This window comes from Rhincodon typus, chromosome 27 (assembly GCF_021869965.1).
Source record: "Rhincodon typus isolate 14 chromosome 27, sRhiTyp1.1, whole genome shotgun sequence".
Taxonomy (NCBI): domain Eukaryota; kingdom Metazoa; phylum Chordata; class Chondrichthyes; order Orectolobiformes; family Rhincodontidae; genus Rhincodon; species Rhincodon typus.
The window spans coordinates 32,859,141-32,884,166 of NC_063358.1; the positions used below are offsets into that span (position 1 = coordinate 32,859,141).

A 25,026-nucleotide genomic window follows, 5' to 3' on the forward strand; every position below is an offset into this window, starting at 1 on the left:
AGCACGCCTGGCAGCACCTGTGAAGGAAAAAACAATTATTGTTTTGGGTCTGGTGACCCTTCCTCAAAACTGAGAAAGGGTCACTGGACCAGAAACATTAACTCTGTTTTTTCCTTCACAGATGCTGCCAGACCTGCTGGGCTTTTCCAGCAACTTTGTTTTTGTTCTTGATCTTAAAAGGTTAAGCTACCTACCTTGACACGTCCCTTGGTATGTAGGCCCACTCTGATCATTTTAGTCGTAATTTTACATTTAATCCCCATCTTCGAAAGATAGTTGATATGAAAAATTAACATGTCACGCAATTACAAGATTGAGATTAGGTGGCGCAGTGAAGAACTGGCTTTAGTGTGTTTCTGATTGCATATATTTAAACCAGGAAGGCCTAACCCGAATCTTGGGGCAATTGCTTTATTCTCGAATGCTGCCACCGTTCACTTTGAGCAACAAGATTTCAACTTGCATGAATTGATGAACTTTGAGAACCTTTTAGTCTTGTGTGCATTTCTCAGTGATTTGATCTTCTGTATTTTAAATGGACCTTGTGGCTCTTTGTGTTTTCAATTTTATTTTAATATGAGAATTTTATAATATGCTACAATAGTTGCGTCTTCTCATTCCATGTTATAGGTCTGGCAGTATATCACGCTGATGCGACGCATTTTCCTAATTGATTGCCCTGGTGTTGTCTATCCTTCTGGGGATACGGAGACTGAAATAGTGCTAAAAGGAGTGGTGAGTCTAAAACTTTCTAAACAATAGGGTTATCATTGTGAAGTTAACAGTAAATTGAGCCGCACAGTAGTATATCACAGAATCTCTACAGTGTGGAAGCGGGCCATTCAGCCTATTGAGTCTATACCAACACTCCGAAGAGCATCCCACCCAAACCCACCCATCCCTGTAACCTTGCATTTCCTATGGCTAATCCACTCAGCCTGCACATCCCCGGACACTGGGCAATTTAGATTGGCCAGTCTACCTAACCTACACATTTTTGGAGGAGTACCTGGAAGAAATCCCCACACACGTGGAGAATGTGCAAACTCCACACAGACAGTCATCCGAGGTGGAATTGAACTCAAGCCCCTGGCGCTGTGAGGCAGCATTGCTAACCACTGAGCCATTGTACCGCCTACATGCATTCATTACTTTCACTAAGATTGATATGACCTAAACAGCAGTAAAAGGTTAGGTTGTTTTCTTTTAGCAAGATATTACTGATGCAGCAGAACTTTTTTTCTTTTAACAATGCAATTTGTAATAATTCATTACACTGAAAGAAAAAAAATTTCTTAATAATGTGATTAAGAAAGCATTGACAAATTTAGAATTGAGTGTTCCTTCCTTGAAGAAAAATTAACATCTCTTTGTACTTGATCATGAATTTCTCTTACCTTGCTTCTCATTCTATAGATTAGGCTTGCTGCTTTCCAAAGTGAAACCTTCTTGTCTCTGTTGTGCTATCAACTTATTAGTTTTTTATTTATGCAAATTTGAGATGCTTATATATTTCTCTTTGTCCTCTGGTTCCCATGATTTTAGGTTTTCTGCATTCTGAATAGGTAAAGGTAAAGCATTCAGATTTTCTTCATACATAACCTGGCACACCCATCTTGCCTAGGATTGTGCTGCATGTCACTGGATTTCTGTCACTGAGACCATAGTTCTGTACACTTTCATTCTCTATATTTATGGAAGAATTAACTAGCATTGAAGCGAAGATTTGCTGAGTTGAGATGCTGATTCTCTGGAGTTAGAAGAATGACATACTTTCATTGAAATGAACAAGATTTGAAGTGACATGGCAGGGTGGACACTGACATTATTTCCCTGGAAAGGGAACGTAGAACATTCATGGACAGCCTCAGGCTAAGGGGACAATTGTTTAGGACTTCAAATGAATTGATATTTCTTCAGTAGTCATTGGGGATTTTTTTGAAATTTTCAAAGCTGAAGGGTTGTTTTATCCGAGATAACAAGGTGTAGAGCTGGATGAACACAGCAGGCCAAGCAGCATCAAAGGAGCAGGAAGGCTGACGTTTCGGGCCTAGACCCTTGTTTTATCCATCATTTTTAGGACTGAGACAAATTTTTGGTCTTGAGGGATACAGCAAGCCATAGGAAAGTGTTAGAGAGTTCTCGAATATTGACTCGATGATCATGAAGGAACAGTGATATTGTTCTAAGTCAAGGTGGTGTATGGCATGAAGGGGAACATACAAGTCACGGTGTAGTCATGCATCTGCTGCTTTTGTCCTTTTAAATGGTAGAGGTTGCAGAATAAAAAGTGCTGTTAAAGGAACCTTAAATTTTGGCAGTGCAAACACTGCTGTCACTGTGCCTAGGTGGTGAAAGGAGTGCTTCTTTGACCTGCCTGATTCTGCGTTCTTATGTTGGAGCTGCAATCACCCTGGAAAATGGAGGGTAGTCCGTTTCACATCTGCCTTGTGTGTTGTTGATGGTGGGCAGGTTGTAGGAAATTAGGATAGGGAGGGCAGGGACCTGAAGGCGTAGTAGTAATATCACTGAACTGGTGATCCAAAGGCCGAAGTAAATGCTGTGGGAACATGAGTTCAAATCCCACCGTGGCAGTAAGGGAATCAGGGTTATGGGAGAGAGGCAGGAAAGTGGAGTTGAGGAATTATCAGCCATAATCTCATTGATTGGTGGAGCAGTTTTAATTGTCTGAATGGTCTTCTTCTGCCCCTATCTCATTTGGCATGAGCTACTGACTGCAGAGTTTCTAGCCTCTGACCTATGTTTGTAGTCATAGTGCGAAGTGGGTGGTCCAGTACAGCTCCTGGTTAATTATAACGGTATGTTGTACACAACATACCAACAGACCCTTCAGTCCAAATCATCCATGCTGGCCAGGTATCCTAAATAGTCCCGTTTGCCAGCATTTAGCCCATATCCCTCTAAATCTTTCCTATTCGTATACCCATCCAGATGCCTTTTAAATGTTGTAATTGTACCAGCCTCCACAATTTCCTCTGGCAGCTCATTGCATACACGCACCATCCTCTGCGTGAAAATATTGCTCTTAGGTCCCTTTTAAATCTTTTCCCTCTCACCTTAAACCTAGTTTTGGACTTCTCTATCCCAGGGAAATGACCTTGTCTATTCACTCTAGCCATAGCCCTCATGATTTTATAAACCTCTCTAAGGTCACCCCTCACCTCCGACACTCCAGGGAAAGTAGTCCAACCTATTCAGCCTTTTCCCTATAACTCAAACCCTCCAACCCTGGCAACATGCTTATAAATCTTTTCTGAACCCTTTCAAGTTTCACAACTTCCAATACCAGAGAGACCAGAATTGCACACAATATTCCAAAATGGCCTAACCAATGTCTGTACAGCCACAACATAACTTCCCAACTCCTTTACTCAATGCACTGACCAATAACGGCAAGCATACCAAATGCTGCCTTCACTATCCTGTCTACCTGCGACTCCACTTTCAAGGAACTATGAACCTGCACTCAAGGTCTTTGTTCAGCAACATTACCCAGGACCTTACTATTAAGTGTATAAGTATTTTATGATATATCGTTTAATTCCATGCATTTAATTGTAGATGCACGGTAGATTATTTATCACTGTCATTCTGGACATGTACTTCCCCTCTGCCACCAGTTCACAGACACTGGCAGCATGATGTCAAGTAAATTTGGAAGAAGTTTAGTACTGCTTTTTCTATATCACCATTGCAAAAAAGCCCTAAAGACATAGGAGCTACACTGTCTCTTCCTACAAACCATGGAAAGAAATTGTGCTCACTTTTCATACATGCTGCATATAGAAACATTCACTCTTGTATGACATTTACAAATGATGCAGTCACTCTATCTGCATTCAGCACATCTCTATAAAAAAATGTTTTGGTGACTCTATAATCCTATAAAATTCTATGAATTACTAAATGTAATCCTTGCATTGAACTTCATGAAAATCTTTACTCACCTTTTTACAGTAGCCTGGAAGTGAGCATATAGTAAAAAATGAAGTGTTTTATTTTTGTAATTATAATATTTGGTTAATAACTTTATTGATGTCGAGTATTGTGTTAATATATTAAGAAAATTGATAGAATTATTACTAGTAATTATAAGGTTTGCCCACCACCACCACCACCAACAGTTGTGATGTTTAACTTGCATGACCTGGGTAGTTAAGCATGGGAATCTTTCATCTGACCCATGACCAGATGACTTGATGGTAGTTATCCATTACAAGTTATAGAATCCTACAGCTTGAAGGTAGGCCCTTTGGTCTAATTTGGTCCGTGCTGAGCAAAATGTCCATCCATGCTAACTCTATTTCCCTGCACTTGGCCCATATCCTTCCAAAACCTTTCCTATCTATGTATTCATCCAAATGCCTTTTAAATTTGATAATGTACCTACCTCAACCACTTCCGCTGGCAGCACTTCCGACATACATACCAACCTCTGTTTGTTTTTTAAAAAAACGTTGCCCCTCAGGTTCTCATGTATTCTTTCCACTCTTACCTTAAACTGATGCCCTCTGGTCCTCAATTCCCCAACCCTGGGGAAAAGACTGAGTGCAGTCACCCGATCGATGTCTCTCGTGATCTTTTACACTTCTATAAGCTACCCCCTCAGTCTCCTGTGTGATAAAGGAAAAAAGTCCTAACTTGTCCAAACTCTCCCAATAACTCAGTCCCTTGAGTCCTGGCAACATCCTTGTAAATTTCTTCTGCGCTCTTTCCAGTTTAATAGCATCCTTCCTATAGCAAGGTGACCAAAACTGAACACAATACTCCAAGTGCAGCCTCACCAACATCCTGTACAACTGATGAAGGCAAGTGTGCCAAAAGCCGCCTTCACTGCCCTGTCTACTAGTGACCCCATTTTCAGAGAACTGTGCACCTGAACTCCAGGGTTCCTGTGTTCCATTACACTCCTTAAGGCCCTGCCATTTACCATGAAACTCCTGCCTTGATTTGACTTTCCAAAATGCAACACCTGTCTCTTATCTGTAGTAAACTCCATTTGCCATGTCTCAGCCCACTTCTCTAGCTGGTCAAGATCCTGCTGGAATTTCTGATAACCATCCTCACTGTCCACGATATTGCCCATTTTAGTGTCATCCACAAACTTACTAATCACGCCTTGTACATTCTCACCCAAATCATTGAGATAGATAACAAACAGCAGTGGGCCCAGCACTGACCACTGAGGCACACCAATAATCATAGGCCTCTAGTCTGACAAGCATCCTTCCATTATTACTTTCTGCTTCCTACCATCAAACCTGTTGTGTATCCAGTTTGCCAACTCTCACTGGATTCCATGCGATCTAACCTTCCAGAGCAGCCTACCACGTGGAACTTTATCGAAGGCCTCACTGAAATCTGTATAGACTATGTGTACCACCCTACCCTCATCAACCCTCCTGGTCGATTTATCAAAGTTTTATTTTTTCTAATTAATTTAAATTGTTTTGTGTTGATAGTAGCTGTTGGTGAGCACAGTCTATTCCAGATCACTGCCACTGAAATTTAACTATTGTGATGTTGTCACTTCAGTTTGTTTTATTCTATTAAAGGCACTATATAAATACATTTTGCACTTGATTTGCCAGTTACTTTCCACATGTTCCTTAGATATTTTTGATCCATCTGCTTTAGGCATGTTATGACACGCCTCTGGAGCAGGTGGGATTTCAACCCAGGTCTTCTGGCCTAGAGGTGGAGATACTCACACAGTACCACAAGAGCCCCTGTATGAGTTTATTTTTTGATTCATTAATGATGTCTTATGGTTCAAAGCTTGGCGTTGACTGACTTTGAGAGACCCTACTTGCTTGAGTTGATTTCTTCTGCCGCATCCTCCCCTTACAGGTTCAAGTGGAGAAGATCAAATGTCCTGAGGATCATATTGCTGCGGTATTGGAAAGAGCTAAATCAGAATACATCAGCAAGACCTACAAGATAAATAGCTGGGACAACGCAGTGGATTTCTTGGAAAAGCTTGCGTTCAGAATGGGGAAGCTTTTGAAGGTAAGATTTTTGTCATTCATTTCAGAATTACATGTGAAATGTACAAAAGTGAATAATACTTCTTTAAAATGTAGTCTGTGTAGATGATTAAGCACTTCATCTGTTGACTAGGCAGACAAAAAAATTGACCCCTCAATTGCCTGCTGAAAGCGCAAGTTCAGAGAAACTGGCCACTGGAAACTCATTTAATGTAGACATGAATTGTGGAAGAACAAATTTGAAAACAAATTTATTCCTTTCTTAAGTGCCAAAGCTAAGAGGCTTGATGTTATCTTTTAGCATAAAAGGACAATGGATTTAGTTGCAAACTTCCACAAATGGGGTAGTTATTTAAGTGACTGTTTTGAGTAACACTAAGTGTCATGGAGCAATGATTTATACAATTTGAAAGTATCGTTATTTTTGATTTGCACAACCAAATTGGAAACAGATTATGGGAGCAGATGTAGGCCTTTTGGCCCATCAAGCCTCTGCCATTCAACCTGATAATAACTGATTTCTATCTCATCACCTATTCTTGCACTCTTCCCTTGACACCTTTTAACTTCTAGGAACTTTTCTTTCCTAAACATATTCATTGGCTTTGTCCCCGCTGCCTTCAGTGGTAGAGAATTCTACAGATTCACCAGTCTTAGTGAAGAATTTCTCCTCATTTCGGACAAAATGGTTTACTGTGTATTCTGAGACCCCAGCATTCAATCTTGCTAGTCCTGTTAGAATTTTATATGTTTCAATGAGATCTCCTCTAATTCTTCTTAATTCTAGTGAATGCAGACCTAGTCAACCTGATCTTTTCTCATATGACAAACCTGCCGCCCATGCCCATATATATTTTCTTGATAATGACCAGAACTCATGCAGTACTCTGTTATCTCATCATGGCCCTGTACAACTGCAGTACAACTTCCTTGCTCATGTATTCGGGCTCTTTTGCCACAAAGGCCAACATACCACTTGCCTTCCTCGCTACCAAAGTGAACAACATCTCATTTATCCATGTTATACGGCATCTGTTATTTATTTATTTACTCGCTCAACTTGTCTAATTGTCCCAAAGCCTCTTTACATTCCCCCTTATCACTCTCATTCCCACCTAGTTTTGCGCTGTTAGCAAGATTAGGAATATTACACTCGATTCCCTCATCCAAACCTTTGATATATAGGGCACAAACACTGATTTCTACAGTAACCCATTTGTCACCACATTTCATTCTGAAAACCACCCATTTATTCCCATTGTGTTACCTGGTCTGTTAACCAATTCTCAATTCATGCCAGTACATTGCCACCAATCCCATATCTTATAATTTTGCACAATAACTTATCTCAAACTTTCTCAAAAGCTTTCTGAAAGTCCAAATGGATTATATGCGCTGGTTCTCTACTAGTTACATTCTTGAAAAAACTCCATTAGGTTTGTCGAACACCATTTTCCTTTCATAAATCCATATTGCCTTTATGTAAAACTGTTAGTAATTTTTAACTGTTCTCTTAAAACATCCTTTATAATAAACTCCCTCAGTTTCCTGCTAATAATGACTAATTGGTCCATAATTCCTGATTTTTCTCTGTCCCTCCTTCCATTTTTTTTTAAGAGTGAGGTTATATTTGCCACTCACCACACTGCTGGGATTGTTCCAAAATCTAACAATGTTGGATGGTGATAATCAAAGCATCTGTTATTTCCATGGCCACTTCCTTGAGTACCCTGGGATGCAGATATTAAGCCTTGCAAATTTATCATCTTTCAGGCATATTAATTTTACCAGCTCACTCTTTTTAATACTAATTACCTTCAATTCCTCCTTCCCAAAAGACCCTTGCATCATGAATACTTCTGGGAAATATTTTTGTGTAAATCAGAACAAAAATAGTTGTTTAATTGCTCTGTCAGATCTTTGCTCTCCATTATAGAGTTCTGTGGTTTCAGACTGGAAGAGGCTTGCACTTGTTTTAGCTAATCTTTCTTTCTACATGTAGAACCTCTTACAATTCATTTACATTGTCCTTGCTAGTTTATTCTCATATTCTATTTTTCCTCTCTTAATTGACTACATGGTCCTCTTTTGTTGAAGTCAAAACTGCTTCCAGTCCTCAGGCTTACTACTTCTTTCAGCAACTTTATATGACTGTCATACTTTTTAATGAAGTTATCCAGTCTGTCACAGCCAACTCGCCCCTCCTTTCTTTGTAGTTTCCCTTATATAGATTTAGGATCCTAGATTTGGAGTGGACTACTTCACTTTCTATCCCTATAAAGAATCCCATCTTTTATGGTCACATTTTTGTCAAGGACCTTTTGCAACAAGATTATTAACTACAAACAGAAATTGCTGGAGACACTCAGCAGGTCTGACAGGATCTGTAAAGAGAAAGCAGAGTTAATGTTTCAAGTCCAGTGACAGTTCTTCAGAACTAGGCAAACCTGCTGGATTTCTCTAGCAATTTCTGTTTTTGTTTCAAATTTCCAAGATCAACAGTTCTTTTTTGGTTAAGGTCATTAACCAACCTCTTCCTGTTGTACCAACACCAGTTTGTTCCTAAAAGTGCTGTTCTTAAAAATTCATTTTGTTCACACCCTAAGAATTAATCTGCCACAGTACTATTGCTAATGTGTTTTGTCCAGTGTATATGTAGATTTAAAATCACCCAAAATTACTGTATAGCACCCTTGTTGCATATATCTCCAATTTCCTGTTTAATGTCAACTCCTACCTTGCCTCTAGAAAACTCGCACTAATATTTTCTATCCCTTGTAGCTTCTTAACTCCTACCATACTGATTTCACGCCTGGATTTCTTGTTCCAAGATCTTTTTTCCTATAGCACTGATTTCATCTTTCACTAATAATGCTATCCTACTTCCTTTTCCATTCTGTTTACCTTTTCTAAAGATTGAATGGCTTTAGATGTTCAATTCCTAGTCTTGTTTGTCTCTCGGCTGTGTCTCTTTAATTGCCATCTATCGTATAAGTAAGTGTAAACTATTTGCATTATTAATTCATCTATTTTTATTGCAAATGCTCTGTGCATCAGATATAGTACCATTATAATTTTTGAAACTTTTTCAAAAAAATTTTTCACTTGTGGGACATGGGCATTGCTAACTGGGCCAGCATTTATTGCCTATCCTTCGTTGCCTTTGAGATGGTGGTGGTGAGTTGCTGCCTTGAACTGCTGCAGAGCACTTCTTTAGTACTCTAGCCACATTTGCTGCTAATCCTTGTTTCCTTTGCCTTCCACTTTTATTCTATGACTTTGTATCTTACATTTCTTTTTTTAGTTTCCCTCAGTCTTGTCTTCTGTTCAGGTTCCCATCCCCCTCACAGTCTAGTTCAAACCTTGCCCCACTGTATTAGCAAATGTCTGTGCGAAAACATTGGTCTCGATTCTGCTGTGGGACAACCGGTCTACCTCTAGATAGGACATCTCGTTCTAACAATCCCTTAGAATAGAATCCCCTGCCTCTTTCAGCTCTACTCCTATCCTTACATCTCTCTTTAACAATATCCAAAATGGAAAATCTGTTTAGAGAGAGAGATGGCCCCAGAGATCTTGTGTACTAACATTAACTTTGACTTTATCTGGTGATCATCCACTATCCTTATATGAGTGCACTCTTTGCTTGTGGTGTGGTCACCTCCCAGTGCATGCTATCCACAAACAGTATGCCTTGAGCATACTCTACTGCATATCTTACCAATGCTCCAGATCCGAAACATGGATTTCCTACAGCTGCAGGTACTTCTAGTATATGATCACCCTGAACACTGGAATGTTCTTGTTTTCCCACACCACATAGAAGGAGCATTCCACTTGGCCATGTTGTCCTGCCATTGGCTGTTTCTGTGGGATCCATACTTATGCTGATCTCTGCTAACTAGCTGTTACATATCCTCATTTCACTTGCTTCTCACCTGGAGGCTGCACTGTATCTCTCTGGTTTAGACGACAGTGACATAAAGTCATGCTTGGGTGGTCTGGCACAACTATGAAAATACAAAGCATTTATACTTGCTTTGTGCTTAATGAGTGTTGGTCTCTTGCTACCAGTGAAACCCAAAAGAAAAGTTGCGCATTCCACACAGGTTGGCTGCGAAGAATGCTCTTGTCAAGTAGAGTGCTTTTAAAGACTTGATATGGTTGAAGATTTGCAATTATTTAGAGTTTTCATATCTCCTAAAAAATATCCAGAAGCACTTCACATACAGTGAGCTGCATTTACTGTAGTCATTGTAACACACAGCCATTTTGCAGTGAGCAAGGTTCAAACAGGGAAATTAATGACCAGTTTTTGTGGATTTTTGAATGGTGATTGATTGTGATCTGTTGGTCAGGACATCTTTTTGAAATGTACCTTCTTCATTAATTTGAGTAGGTAGACTAGGCCATGGTTTTGTTTCATGTGGAAAATCAGGATTGCTGAAGTACCTCTACCTTTGTAGTGCATCACATTCAGTCTTGATTATATGTTAAAGTCTAGGAATAAAATGGAAAATTATCTTTATGTAACTTGTATGTATCTTTATGTATGCAATAAATACTTAAGAAAATTTGAAATTTAGTCTTCTAGTTAGTAGTGCTTATCATACACTATGTTGGTTGCACCACTTCACTTACCATTCAAATTCCATACAATGGATGTCAACCAAAGAAACCAAATTCGTTATATGATGAGCGTAATGGCGACCAGTGTAGCTATTGATTAAAGCATCTGTTAAGTTGAAAGTTTTAGTTTGCAGTTAGTTGCAAATAGGTGGTAACTAATTTTTGAGTAATACAAGGAAGGGAAGTATATATTGTTATACATTTTGAAGCTTACTTCATAACAAGCTACTTTGATCATTAAGAATTTAAAAATAGTGGGTAAAGCAAAATCTGTGGAACAATTACATTTTATATATTACAGTATTGTACTGTGAATCATTATTTGATCATGGCTTTGGAAATCTTTGACCATAGTGCAGTCCTTTCAGTCTCTTGATTTGAAAGATCAATATGAACTGAAAAAAATATGTATTTGCTGACGGAGTTTTTATGTTTACTTTTTATTCCAAAGGTCAGTTTTGGTTCCCAATTTTAGTAGGTTTTATTATTTTCCAGGGTGGAGAACCAGACATACAAACTGTGGCCAAAATGGTGCTGAATGACTGGCAGAGAGGAAGAATACCTTTCTTTGTGAAACCGCCAAATGCAGAGGTAAACCTGGAGGTAATATGCTTTTGAATTATGAAAGCTGCTCAGAAACATAAGTTATGTTGATACAGTTTGAACATAGGAACTGAAACCCCATTGACACCTGCATGTTGCTACTTTGATGTTAGGAGACATTGAAATTTGTTTCGGACTATGCTGACAGAACTTGAATATAATTTTGTTTCATCTTTGGTATTATTGGAGGTGTGGGGGAACTTGGATGGATAACAGCCTTTTTCGTAATATCGTAAGAAAATACATCTGCATCAGTTATGTCGGGGAACTCTGGGTTCGGCTGCTCAAGCGAATTTGTGGAAGCATAATTTTAGAGGTTACCTTTAGAATGTCTAATGTCTTGATGCATTTGTCAAATAATGGCCATAATGTGATCGAGTTCAATGTAGTGTTTGAAAGCAAAATGCAGAATCAGCTACTAGAGTTTTAGGTTTAGGTAAGGCTGACTTTAATGAGACAGACTGTCCACCGCAAGCTGTGGACAAATCTGCCCATGGGTAAAACCACTGAGGAACAGTGGAGAATATTTAAAGAAGCATTTAACACAATACAAATCCAGTTTATACACCTGAGAAGCAAAAGAGGAAGAAACAGCTATAGAAAACTAAAAATGATGAGGAACTAAAAGAAAGGACTTAGAAAAATGCAAAAAGAAAGCCCAGGTCCTGTTGCAGTGGAAGGATACAAAGACAAATAAAAGGCCTTGAAGCAGCTTAAAAGAGCTGGTAAAAATGATCATGAAAGGAAACTTACCAGGGAAATCAAAATCAATAAGAAATTTTGTACTTACGTAAAGGAATGTGCGTGGTCAGGACGAATGTTGACCCACTAAAGTGGGAATGTTGTCCAAGACTATAAGGAAATGGCAGTCATATTGAAAAATAACTTTGCCTTTGTATTTATAGTCGCAATGGAGGACAGTTTGCTAGAAGTCCCAAGGAAATGGTTAGTAGAAGGGGAACAGGAACTAAATAAAATTATCCTAAAGGAATTTAATGAAATTAAAGAGTGACAAGTCCCTGGGTCCTGACGGTTTACGTTCAAAGGTATTAAAGGATGTAGGGGAGCTCATTGTAGGTGGCATAGCTGTAATCTTCCAGAGTTCCTACATACAGGAATTGTCCCTCTGGATTGGAAAATTGCACCTGTCACTTTACTTTTTAGGAAGACTGAAACAGGAAAACCAGAGAATTACAGACCAGCCAGCCAAACATCTGCAGTCACCAGGCTCACCACCATCCATAATCTATAATTATAGATAGGGTAACCAAAAACCTTGAAATTTTTCATTTAATCAGGAGAACCAGCATGGATTCCAAACAGGTAGGTTGTGCCGGACAAAATCTTTGTTGAATTTTTTTGAAGAGGTGATTAAAGTAGTGGTCAGGGGATTATATAAACCTCCATATAAACCACCAGAAAGCATTTGATGAAGTCCCACATAAGATACTGTTAACTAAGGTAGAAGCCTATGGAACTAAGAGCAAATTATTGATATAACTGGGAATTTGGTTGATTTGAATGACAAAAAGTAGGGATTTTGGGTAGGTACACAAATTGGCAGGATGTGATTGGTGCCCCACAGGATCTCTATTAGGGCCTCAATTATTCACAGTATTTGTTAATGACTCGGATAATGGCATTGAAAGTCATATATTCAAATTTGCTGATGACACAAAGTTAGTTGCACTGAAGACTGTGTAGATGATAGCATAAAATTACAAAGGAATAATTGATAGACTAAATGAATGGGCAAAACTGGCAAATGAAATTCAATGTAAGCAAGTGAGATTATTCATTTTGGACCAATAAAGGACAAGTCAAGGTACATTCTGGGTTAAATATACATGTCCAGAGTTGGGAGTTTGGGTACATAATCTTTAAAATGTTACAAACAGGGTTCAGAAAATAATCAAGAAAGCTAATGGAATGCTTGCCTTTGTCTACAGGACTGGAATATAAGAATACAGAAATTATGTTGCAGTTATACAAAATCCTGATTCAGTACTGCTTTGTTCTTTGACCCTACTGTGAGCAGATCTGTGTACCACACTTCAAGAAGGATATATTGGCCTGGGAGGGAGTACAAGGAGAGTACAAGTACAAATCAGTCCTGTTTTTTTTTTCTAGAATTTAGAAAGTTAAGGGGTAATCTGGTCAAAGCCTTCAAGATTTTAACAAGAAAAGACAGGGTTGATAACAATATACTATTTTCACTGGGGATTCTAGAATTAGGGAGCATACTCTGAGGATTTGGTCCAGACTGTTTGGGAGAGATGTTAGTTTCTATACAGAATGGATGATAGATGTTTGGAACTCTCTTCCACAAACAGCAGTGAATCTTGGGTCAGTTGTTAACTTTAAATGAGAACTTTTTGTTAAACAAAGGCATTAAAGGATATGAGCCAAAGCCAGGTATATAGAGTTAGGCCACAGATCAGCCAAAATTTCACTGAATAGTTCGACAGGCTCAAGGGGCTGAATGGCCTGCTCCTGTTTCCTATGAAACAGGCAACTGTTTGCGGTCAGTTTATTGCAGAATGTTTTTAATGGTGTTTTTATTAAAATTTGGATTAATTCTGTGGCTGAATAAAAACATAAAATGTTTGTGGAGGCATGATATTTGCCAAATAAAGCATGTACACAGCGCACAAATAACCACAGTGGTGGTCTGCACCAAGACTTGCGAATGTTTGTCTTATGGTGTACAGGGAAATGATTCCAATTGACTCAATGCCTTTGCAAAGTGAAACCATAACTTTATATGACAATGCTTCTTGGGGCCACTTTTTCGTCTTTCGTATTTTATCTGTTATCTTTAATTAGAATATTCTGGGGAAATTAGTTGGATATTGATCTCACTCAGGTGAAGTTGATTGACTTGACAAGGAGCTGTGTTACAATAAACTTCATGAGTATTGAGTAAGTTCCTCAATTCCATCAGCTCTTGCTATTTTATAGGTTGTTGTAAGTTAAAATTAAAATTAATTTCATTTAACAGCATTGTTAAAGATTGTAAAACTGTTTTAATGTTGATTTTAAGTGTCTGCTTAGAAATTCACAGTCTGAATTTTTTTTTCAGTAATCCATTTATAATTTGAACTATTGCAGATGCCACACAATCTGTTTGGATACGACCATATAGAATTTGAGTTGTTCATAACACTGCATTAAATAGACTGAGAGAGCAAATTGTTTTTTTATGTACTTCATATGCATAAAATATTACTCACATTCCATTAGGGCACTGGCAGTCTGTTTCAAGCTGGAATACGTGGTCAGTTTTTAACACTATATATTTTATGAATAATTCTGAATTATTTAGGCTTGAGCTAGACATATATAATATGTTTGGTTGGTTTTTCGATGGGGATTTGATATACTTTAACATGATTTGTACCTTTCTGATTTGTGAATTTTCACATACAAATATATATACAGGAAATACCTAAGTTGCAAACCGGTTCTATTCTTGAGTCCATTCAATTTGGAACACAATGTAAGACCATACGAAATAGCTGTTTGTAAGTATGAGGAAATAATCACATGTCGGATCTTCAAAATTACACCCCTGTATTAGATCATGTTCATAAGTATGAGTGTTCAAGTTTGGTGTCCATAAATCAGGGACCCTCTATATACTGTAACTTCTATCTGGGATACTTGGAACCAAGACATGTCTAAATTATGGAGTAAGATTTGAATGCCTAACCACAAATATGTGAACTGAATATACATGTGTGGCCGAGATATAACATATAGCATAATTAAGTAATGAAGGTACATGTTGTCAAATCTATTGGTTTGAAAATATGTGATGTGCTCATGCGCACGTCCAGATTAAATTTGAGCATTGTCACCATGTCAGTAATACGTTCCTTTTTATAAAGCTCTTGCAAATCCTAATGCACTTGTGTGACGCTTGCACTTGCATCAAGTTCTTAACAAATTCCTACCCTCTACTCCAGTACTTTCCAGGCCCCGTCCTTTTTTAATCTAGTTGCCAGTACCTGTGAAGCAAAAATGTTGGCTTGGGGTAAGGAGTCTGTACAAGAAGAGAGGAAACAATTGAATCTCCCGTTCAACTTCCCGACTCTGCCCTCCTTTTCTTCTGCACTCTGAACATGTCAATCATCTAATTTTGCTCACTATCAATTTGTTTCAGGACTGGGTGAAAAGAATTCTGGATGTCTGTAATCTTTCCAGTCTGGAAATAGTGTATAACGTTTAATTTGGATTTTTCACATGGCTTACTTTTGAGCTGTTGTTCCACAAATTGCATGCACAATGTCTGACTGTCTTTTCCTTTAACAACTTTTTTTTTTATCATATAGATATTAGATAAACTGCAAACGAATAAAGAACTTGATGACGTTAGTCAAGTGAAGGAGCCATCAGAAGAACTAAATTTAGAAAGTGAACCAGAAAAAACTGAAAACCCCAATGTGATGCAACAATTTGTTGCTCAAGTGAGGCAAAACTTTGGAAAAATCAACGTTGCACCTGAATTTTCAGATACAGACCTCCAGCCTGTAAACTTTTCTGACGACGAAGAGATGTATTCAGAGGAAGAGGATGAGGAGCTTGAATTGGAGGATTGTGAAGAGAAAGAATTAACTGAGGTTAATCAAAATAAACTTGAAAAAAGTAGTTTTCAACTGGAGGGCAAGTCAAAAAGACCAAAAGAAGTGCTGCAAGATTTGGATGACAAAATTGCTAAATACAAAAAGTTCTTGGATAAAGCCAAAGCAAAGAGATTCTCGGCTGTTAGGTAAGATTCCCCTTCTCCATAGAAAACAAATAAAACAAAAAAATTGTTTATAATATTTACTGAGCGTAATGGTATCTCCTCAGGCAGGACTGATTATTTGTAACTTGTGTTATATAGCGTCTTTTAATACCACAAGGCATTTCAAAGGGGTGAGCCAGGTGGACACCAAACCAAACAAAAATTAGGAATTGTGAATAATATGAAGAGGAATTCCAGAATTTAGCATCAAGGTAGCTGAATGTATGGCTGCTAATAATGGGATGAAAGGAAGGTGCATGAGACTGGAATCAGAGGACAGAATACTTTTTGTTTGGAGGCTTAGAGAAATTGGTATGGATTGGTCTAGGTTTAAATTCAGCTTTGAGTGGGTAGAGGTTCAAAACACAACAGTTCCAAGTTTGTCAGAAAAACTGGTATTTACACTCAAAACTTCTAATCTCACTCAATACAGCAATGAGCCAGTGAAACTGTTTGTTTGTTCTCTACATGATGGTCATTTTGTGAAATTTGCTATGGTGTCTTTGAGCTGATGTAGCAGGGGGAAATGGTGTAATAGATTGGAGTTTCAGCTGTATTTGCTGCCCCTCAAACTGGTTTTATAATATATTATGTGAACGTTTAGTCGTGACAGGCTGTAATTATACTGTATGGTGGATGGGGAGATTGTACTTAATGTTTTAATTAAACTTGGATTTCATTGTAAAAATTCAGCCCTTGCCACATGTAACATTTTGACAAAAATAGTCCTGGTATCATCCACAGCTAGCCAACATTAAATTAGTGGCTTGAAGATCACTGTATTCAAGAAAGAGTTGTGTTTTTTTTTTAGATATTAGAAGCATCAATGAGGTATGGGGAAAAAGAGAACATTTGGCATTAGATAATCATATTGAATGGCACAGCAGACTCAGGGTCAAATAGCCTATTCCTGCTTCTGGCTTCTGTTTGTATTTTGAAAAGCAAGGCAATTTGTGCATTATTTAAAATATGTCCAAGACAACATCATGTATTGGTCATTTAAAAGTATTTTCCCCCCCATTCTTTAATAGGGATTAATCTTCCCAGGCTATATCTCCTAATAGTGAATTAGAAAATGGATTTAATTTTCTTTTAAGTTTGCTACAATGGATTATTTTGTCTTTTTGATTCCACCTTAATTTCAATCTTAACCAGGTTAACCTTCAGTTCTTGGCTATACCTAGGCTTTTGGTCATCCAAATGTCAACATCAGAATAAGATGTAAAATTTAAATTTAAAGGTTTTAAGTTTTGGATTTGCTAGAGTAAATTTTGATTTGGATGTTTTCCAAACACACGCAACTATTATTTTTTAACATTTTAGGATTCCCAAGGGACTTACTACAAAACTGCTCACCAAATCGGGTCAAAAGTCAACTGATCAAGAAGCAGAACCAAAAGAAAAGGGTAAGTCCACACATCGGGCTGCTTCACTTTTCTGCAATGCTTGTCAAAGAAACTCACTTAAAATAGGCATATGAATTCTGAAATGTAAAATCTATGTAAAGAATTTCTAGTAACTAACCATTCTACTATACTTGTGTGTGTTTTTTTTAATATTTATAATCCCCACCTCATTAGAAAATATAATTCTCCTAACACTGATTCATGAATGTTGTGGTTGGTTGGCTCGCCGAGCTGGTTCATTGTTGTTCCGCAGACGTTTCATTGCCCTGCTGGGTAACATCATCAGTGCAGCCTCCGATGAAGCACTGCTGTGTTTTCCTGCCTGGTTTTTAAACTCGGGAGTCCGTTGAGCTGGATTATCTATGGAATTCCTTGCCCAGTGAAGTAGTTGACGCTACTTCAGTAAATGTTTTTAAAAATAAGGTAGATTTTTTTTGAACAATAAAGGAATTAAGGGATACGGTGAGAACGCGGGTAAGTGGATCTGAGTCCACGAAAGGATCAGCCATGATCTTATTGAATGGCGGAGCAGGCTCGAAGGGCCAGACGGCCTACTCCTGCTCCTAGTTCTTATGTTCTTATGTACCTCACTTCTGGTTTTCCTTCACAATGGAGTGTATATGGGGTCGAGTTCTGTGTGTTTGTTGACGGCTTTCTTCGTGGAGTACCAGGCTTCAAGGAACTCCCATGCCTGTCTCTGCTTTGCTTGTCCCAGGATCTTGGTGTTGTCCCAATCGAACTGGTGGTTCTCTTTATCCATATGGATAGAGACGAGTGAGTTACCAAGCTACAAATCTACTCCAAAACCTTACTGATTCATGAACTCACAGAAATGTGCTGTATCAGTTTTGCTGTTTGCATGATTTTCAAAGTATCTTTATGCCTTAAATGTGGTTTTCCCTGAGGAATTAGAACTAAAATAATTGAGAATATTTATCCTTCGCAGTTTTCAGTGATTTGTGATTTCTTTGCTTTAAATATAAATCCAAAGTCATGGCCTTAACAGTGTTGTGCAGAGTAGATCTCTCCACTTGTCTTTCTCTGGTCTAATGCTAAATGATTTCATTTTAAAATGAAAGTATATATATCCTTATCAAAGGATTTGTGCTTTCTCATTCTTGAGAGGTTGTTGTTTGTTAATTTTATATCAGTTGTAATTATTTATACGTTTAATTAACGTATGAACTGCATTCCTTGAGAAGGTGGCAGTGAACCAACATCTCAAACTACTGTAGTCCGTTTAATTTATGATTAAGCACTACCTTGCCTGACACTGACTCATCCCATAGAAGGATCCGAGGAAGGTGGTGGACATTAATTGAGGTTTCAGAGTTGAGATTGAAAATGGGGGTGCATATTCTTACAATGTTTTAATCTTGCAAGACAGTAAACCTTGGCTTTAGAATCTTCTACCCAACTGGCTTTCTGAAGTCAAACATTTTGTGAGAAACTTCTGTTAAACAATTTACAGGTCGTCCAGTAGGAAAGAGAAAAGCTCAAAACGAATCTGATGATGCACAACCTCCTCCAGCCAAGCTTTCATCCAAAGAGGTATTTTTTCTTGTGTTTTACATTACATATTAGAATGGAGCATAATGACAGATATAACTTGATTTTTTTTGACTGTGGCGAAGTATTTCACCTGGTCCAAAATACTCAATCTGCATTGTGACTCTTTCATAGATTTCATTCAAAACGTAACTCGAAATGATTGTGGTAATGACTCAGTAAATCAACTTACAATCACGTTAAAAGACAATCCTGACAACAACGCAAAACTATTTTAAGCAGTATATTGCTGATATAAAATCTATCACAAACGTGTTAGCTTGTGGATAAAAACCTCAATTTGCGGAAAACAGCAAATTGAGAACCTTTGGTAATTCTAAGGGGGGAGGAACTCTCAATCTGGGAAACCTTAATAAAGTTGTAGAATGGGGGAGTTGTAATGGGCAGGTTAATCTCAATAAAGGTAAGTACGTTTTGGTAGGAAGAACATGACAGATACTGGAATGTAAGTAAGATAAAGGAGTAGAGGGGTCTACAGGTACTATGACAAATCACTTAAAAACAAGAAGCAAGTTAACAAGGCCATGTTAAAGAAAAGCAAATCAATCACTGGGATTTATTTCTGAAGGGATAATTATTAAAATACAATTAGACTGTTAAACTAATGGAATTTTGGTTAGATCACATCTGTAATATGTACAGTTCTAGTTTTCATATTGTAAGAAGGATATAGAAGCATGGGGAAAGTACAAAAATAAAATCTGTGGGCTGTTTTTTATAGAGGAGGAAAGGTTGAGTAGTGTGAAAGTTTTTGATAGGATAGACATGGAGAAAATACTTTCACATGTCTGGGTTGGATAGAAAGGCTTCAAACTAAAGGTCTTAATTTTAAAAGTTACTTACCAATCCAAGAGAGAATTTAGGAAAAATCTGCCAAAATATTAATAAGAATTTGTAATACAGTGATGGTTAAGGTAAGTGACGCAAGTCCATTTAAGAGGAAGCTAGATGAACATTACTGGAGGGAGGGGGAGTTGGAAAACGCAGAATTAGTAGGATAATGACAGTACATTTACTTGAGAAGTAAGTGGGGGTTCATGTATATAAACATTAGCAAAGAACAGTTGTATTTCAATGCCCTGTTACTGTGCTGGGAGCTCTAGTAAAACTTGGCAAAGTCACTGTTTGTGAATTTTGTGTAGATGGTCTGTTGGGGAGCATTCAGCTGTCATTGATCAGCTATCGGTGACCAGTGCGATTTTTAAATTTTCAGAAGCGAAGACTTGACCGACTGCTGCACTCAAAAAAGGTTGGCGTTCGATACTATGAAACACACAATGTCAAGAACAAGAATAAGAATAAGAACAAGAACAAGAACAAGAACAGAAGTGTTTCCAAGTCTCAGAAATGAAAAAAAAATGATAATGTTGAAACAAAATAACATGTTTCTCTTTGTGCAATAAAAGTAAAAAGCATTTTTCTTAACGTGTTGTGAACTTCATATTTTACACTTTGTGAGCCTGGGTGATGACTGCTGTAAGAGCAGCCCATCTTTGAAAGACAGAAAATGGCCGACAAGGATTAAAACAAGATGGGGCAGCCTAACATTTAACATTTAAGTGAAATATAATGGTACCTTTGAACAAGATTACTCCAAGGTCGACATGGGGCCCTACATGCAACCATTCAAGACAGTTTGATAAGAGGATGTGTGAGGATAGACAAGTGATTGATTCCAGCCTCATTAATGAAAAAATGTTGTCCCATTAAGTGAATAGCACCAGTTAGAACAAGGGGTGTAAATCTCAGCCCATGAACCAGTCAGACTAACTCCCTATGCAGCTGTAAAAACAAGAGCTAAGGTTATTTGGTAGTAATTGCTTGTTTCTTTGAAGTTATCCACACAATATTAAGAACTAGTCTGTAGTTAAAGATTTTTCAGATAATCATAAATTTCAACATTAATATAGATACACCTATAACCAAAGTATAATACAAGCATTAGGGGAAAAACATTTAAACATAGATGTGAAAATTAATTAGTCTCAGGAAACACTTTTTCTTATCTCTGAAAAAGATGCATGGTACACCCTGAATGAAATAGATTGTTTGTAACTTATTAATTACAAAGTGCTAACGGTAGAAGTAGATGTATAACTTCATACTTTATAACAGAAATTAATACTACGAATCTTATAGCACTTAGTTAAAACCATCTTTTTTTTTTATATACATGATTGGAACAGTGGAAAATATGAGGAATGATTGAATTTAATAAAGGCAGCACATGAAATACACTGAATGACAGATTCAAACAGTCCTTATGAGATTAGCAAGTCTGAGACAGACCAGAAGGAGTATAACCAGTAACTTTGGAATGCTAATTAATAGGATGCATAGAAAGATCCCAAGGCTTGGAGATTAACAATGCCTTTTAAACACCATGAGATCATGGGAACCTGGGGTTGTCCATAGGAATGCCCATCATTGATGAGATGTTTCACAGGATTGAGTGTATGGAGTCAGAATAAAGGACATATTGACCATGGTGTATGTGAGTATTGTAATACAAAATGTATAAAAATGATGTATTTCACTAAAAATCAGTGTGTCATTGATCTCTCATGATCTGAGCCAAAGATTAAGGGAATAATCGTGTTCTCACGTCAAGGCCAGATTTGGGAAGATCCTTTTGGCCCTCTCCCTGCATTAATCGGTTCTTGCTTGAATAAAAGTCCGCCACTTCTCTGAATCCTGCCTGCCTCCTGAGTCATTGTCCCAGTCGAGGGGTACACTCCTACAACTGCAATGGAATGTCCATTTCCATCATACAAAAAGAAATTGACTGTTGAAGTTGAGTCCTAGGTTGCAAATGGGATTCACAAGTGCAAATTCCCAGAATTACCTGTCCCTTATTTGAGCTAGTCTAATAACAAGTGAAGTTATGTTGCTGGAGTGGAATCCAGAGAAGGTTGGCTTTTGAGAATGAAAACTTGGCTTGATGAACTGAATTTATACTTCCTGTCAATTGATTATGGATGAGCTTTCCACTCTGCCATTCATGCTTCTGCTTTACAATGCTGAACTTTTCAATTATGTTCCAATGGCAAAAGATACTGAGAATTTTAATTTTAAAGGAAAAGTGTTAAATTTCTCGGTTTTGTTTTATTATCATGTGAACCATTTCAACCGATTTCTCTGGGGAGAAACTTAACCTGGCTGATTCAGTCATGAGTTCTTACTTTTTTTATTTTCCTTTTTGGGAATTACCCATCTCCAAAACTGGGTTCAATAATGTATTCAATTATAAGCTGATAGTGTATTTTTGTGGTCAATAATTTATCATTGAAAAATGATATTGGCATTTACAACAGATGGATCATTCTTTAGTCTGAAGGGAAATTATTTTTTAAGTTCATTTAGGTGAAACATGGTGAAAGCTTGGGTCTTGAGAGGAATCTGTTTATGAAAATACAGATGTAACAAACACAAAATATCCTTGAATCAGTGAGTTTAACATGCTTACAAAATGATAATATTGGAGATTTTAAAAATCTGAACTATAAACAAAAAATGTTTGGAATATTCAACAAGTCTGATGGCATCTGTCGAGAGAGAAACCTCATTAACATTTCAGGCTGTTTCTATTTCTGCAGATGCTGCTTGACCTGCTCAATGTATTTAACATTTTCTGTTTTTGTTTTGTGTAACATGAGTGGATGCTGTATGTGATAACATTTTTTAAATGTTTTGCCAAAATCATCCATTTATTCAGAACCATTAAATTTAATAGATTAGAATTGTATATTGAGGAGCTAGAACAATTTGAATTTTTTTCGATATTAAGGGCTTTTAATTTTTTTTGTAGGATGTTGACCCTGTTTGTTTTTGTAGTCTGTATTAGGTAGGAAGTTCCAGGATTTTGATCAGTGTTGATACAGGAACAGTATATTCCCAAGGTGGGCTCATGCATAACTTGAAAGGAGCCTGGTTGTCTTTGTATATGCTTGTTGCTCTGAGCCCACTGGTTTTGAAGGTACTTTTGAAGGCTGAAACAACAAAAATACTGTTGTCAGGAATTGACATCCTATTGACTTGTGCATTTAATGAGTCTAAGCAGAAGTATGAAACGATTGTTGGGAGTTGCTTGCAAAATGGTAATTGGACGAAGAGCTAAACCTTCATCATTATGACTGAGGCTTGGAATTTCCCACCTGTCTGAAACTCGGCAGGGTCAACAAGGTGAACACAATGGGAATTGACATGGTTATTGTCTGGATACTTTCAGTACTGAAGTATGATAGCTGAGACCTTGCCTGAATGAAAAGCCTCAACTCATAGAATTTGTTCTAAGAATCTCTTCATTGGTATAAATGTGATTTTCAAAGTTTTTATAACAAGGTAGACATCAATGGCAAACATCAGTTTGCTGGAGGCAATACCCCGTGTTCTCCTCTTCCTCCTTACCCCTACTTGCCCACTTCAACTACTACCACCAGAAAAATCTTATATACAGACAAGGGCTTTCTGGACACAGTTTACTAACAATGCCACTGAACAAAGTCAGAAATCACATGACACCAGGTTATAGTCCAACAGGTTTATTTAAAAACAAGCTTTTGGATCCTCAGTCCTCCTTCAGGTGGTGGTTATACTTATACACCATGTCCTTGCTGAAATTTGTAATCTGCAACAAGACTGCCTTCCACATCTCTGCCAGTCAAGGTACCAGAGTCTTTATTGCTTCACTTCCAGTTCCTGTTAGAGATCTGCCAATTGATAGCAACAAGATTTTAGAATCTGTTGAACAAAGTGCATATCTTGGGTGATCAGTGCCAAAGTGGTACTGCCACTTGCATCTACTTTGCTACTGATGCAACCAGTGTGAATTACAGGACTGTTGAATTTGCTTCAATAGTTGGTTCTTGCAGGTTTTTAGGGAGCCATAGACAGTACACATTGCAATCAGTGTTGTTGGATCATGCAGGATATCAGTTGAAAGGTTTCCACTGGAAGGTTCTTGGACATGTCAGTGCAGGATAATGTGGAAGCTGGCATAATGCCTTCTTTGCCAATCACATTTCCCACAGATGTTTGCACCTCCAAATAGTAACATTAGATTGTTGCTTAGAGATAAATGCTACCTACTAAGGATGTGGCTAATGACCTATCGGGATGCAATGGAAAGGCATAACCAAAGACAGATTAATGTGAGCAGTCATGAAGAAAGTGATTGGTTGTTGAAGGTACTCAGTAACTACTAACGAGTGTGTGCAGAATGGTAGTAGTCCACTAAACTTTGCACAACACAGCACAGCAGGAAGTCGAGGATGATGACTGCTACACATTATAGGAATATGTGGGAAGAGTATCTGCAGCTGGTCACCTAACTGCCAAAGAAGCTTGCAATGGATTGTATGGCTAACTTGAGAATCTGAAATCAAATGGCACACCAAAGCAGAACCCACTGCCTCTCTTTTCATTGCACGCATGTGAGTACATGTGACAATAAACCGAATTCTAAATTCTCTGCAAGTCAAAGCATTACCACATTCAATAGGCCATCTTATTGACGCCCTTCGACCCTTTGAGTCTGTACTGACCCAGTGTGGACAACTGTTTTTCATTAAAATGGATAGCTGAGGTTGGTTCATGTTTAAATCCAATGCTAGTGCTGTTTGATATTGATCACATATCCAGCAATAAGAATAAGTTTAAGGTCGATGGCACAATGGCTAACTACTAACACTGTTTTTCTTTCCGATATTTTCTAATCCATCTATTGAGATGTTAGCTACACACATCTGGAGCAAGTGGAACTTGAACTTCAGCTTTCTGGATCAGAGATAGGGACACTACCATTGCACCAAAAGAGCCCCTTGTTTTTACTTTTACCTTTACTCAGGATTCCAGATGCAACAATGAATTTGGGTATTTTTGTCAATGGAGCCCTCTGACCAAGAGGCTTTGGAATGTCTCACTCAATTAATGTTAACATTGGGTCATCTACTGGGAAACAAAGAGACAAGTTTCCAAGACAACAAGGTGCAGGGCTGGATGAACACAGCAGGCCAAGCAGCAT

General features: G+C 37.9%; 1 protein-coding gene across 2 annotated transcripts in view; it reads left to right on the plus strand.

The window, feature by feature from the left end:
• Positions 1-20,429, plus strand: part of gnl2 (guanine nucleotide binding protein-like 2 (nucleolar)) — a 54,131-nt gene extending 33,702 nt beyond the window's left edge. The window contains exons 10-16 of one of the 2 annotated variants that reach the window (XM_048612983.1): positions 631-735; positions 5,872-6,030; positions 11,133-11,228; positions 15,575-16,011; positions 17,353-17,435; positions 18,907-18,986; positions 20,218-20,429. In XM_048612983.1, coding sequence (XP_048468940.1) covers positions 631-735; positions 5,872-6,030; positions 11,133-11,228; positions 15,575-16,011; positions 17,353-17,435; positions 18,907-18,986; positions 20,218-20,355 — 1,098 coding nt within the window. In that variant the 3' untranslated portion in view covers positions 20,356-20,429. Of the gene's footprint in view, positions 1-630; positions 736-5,871; positions 6,031-11,132; positions 11,241-15,574; positions 16,012-17,352; positions 17,436-18,906; positions 18,987-20,217 lie in introns of both variants that reach the window. The other variant, XM_048612982.1, reaches the window with a different exon arrangement.
• Positions 20,430-25,026: the final 4,597 nt, after the last annotated feature.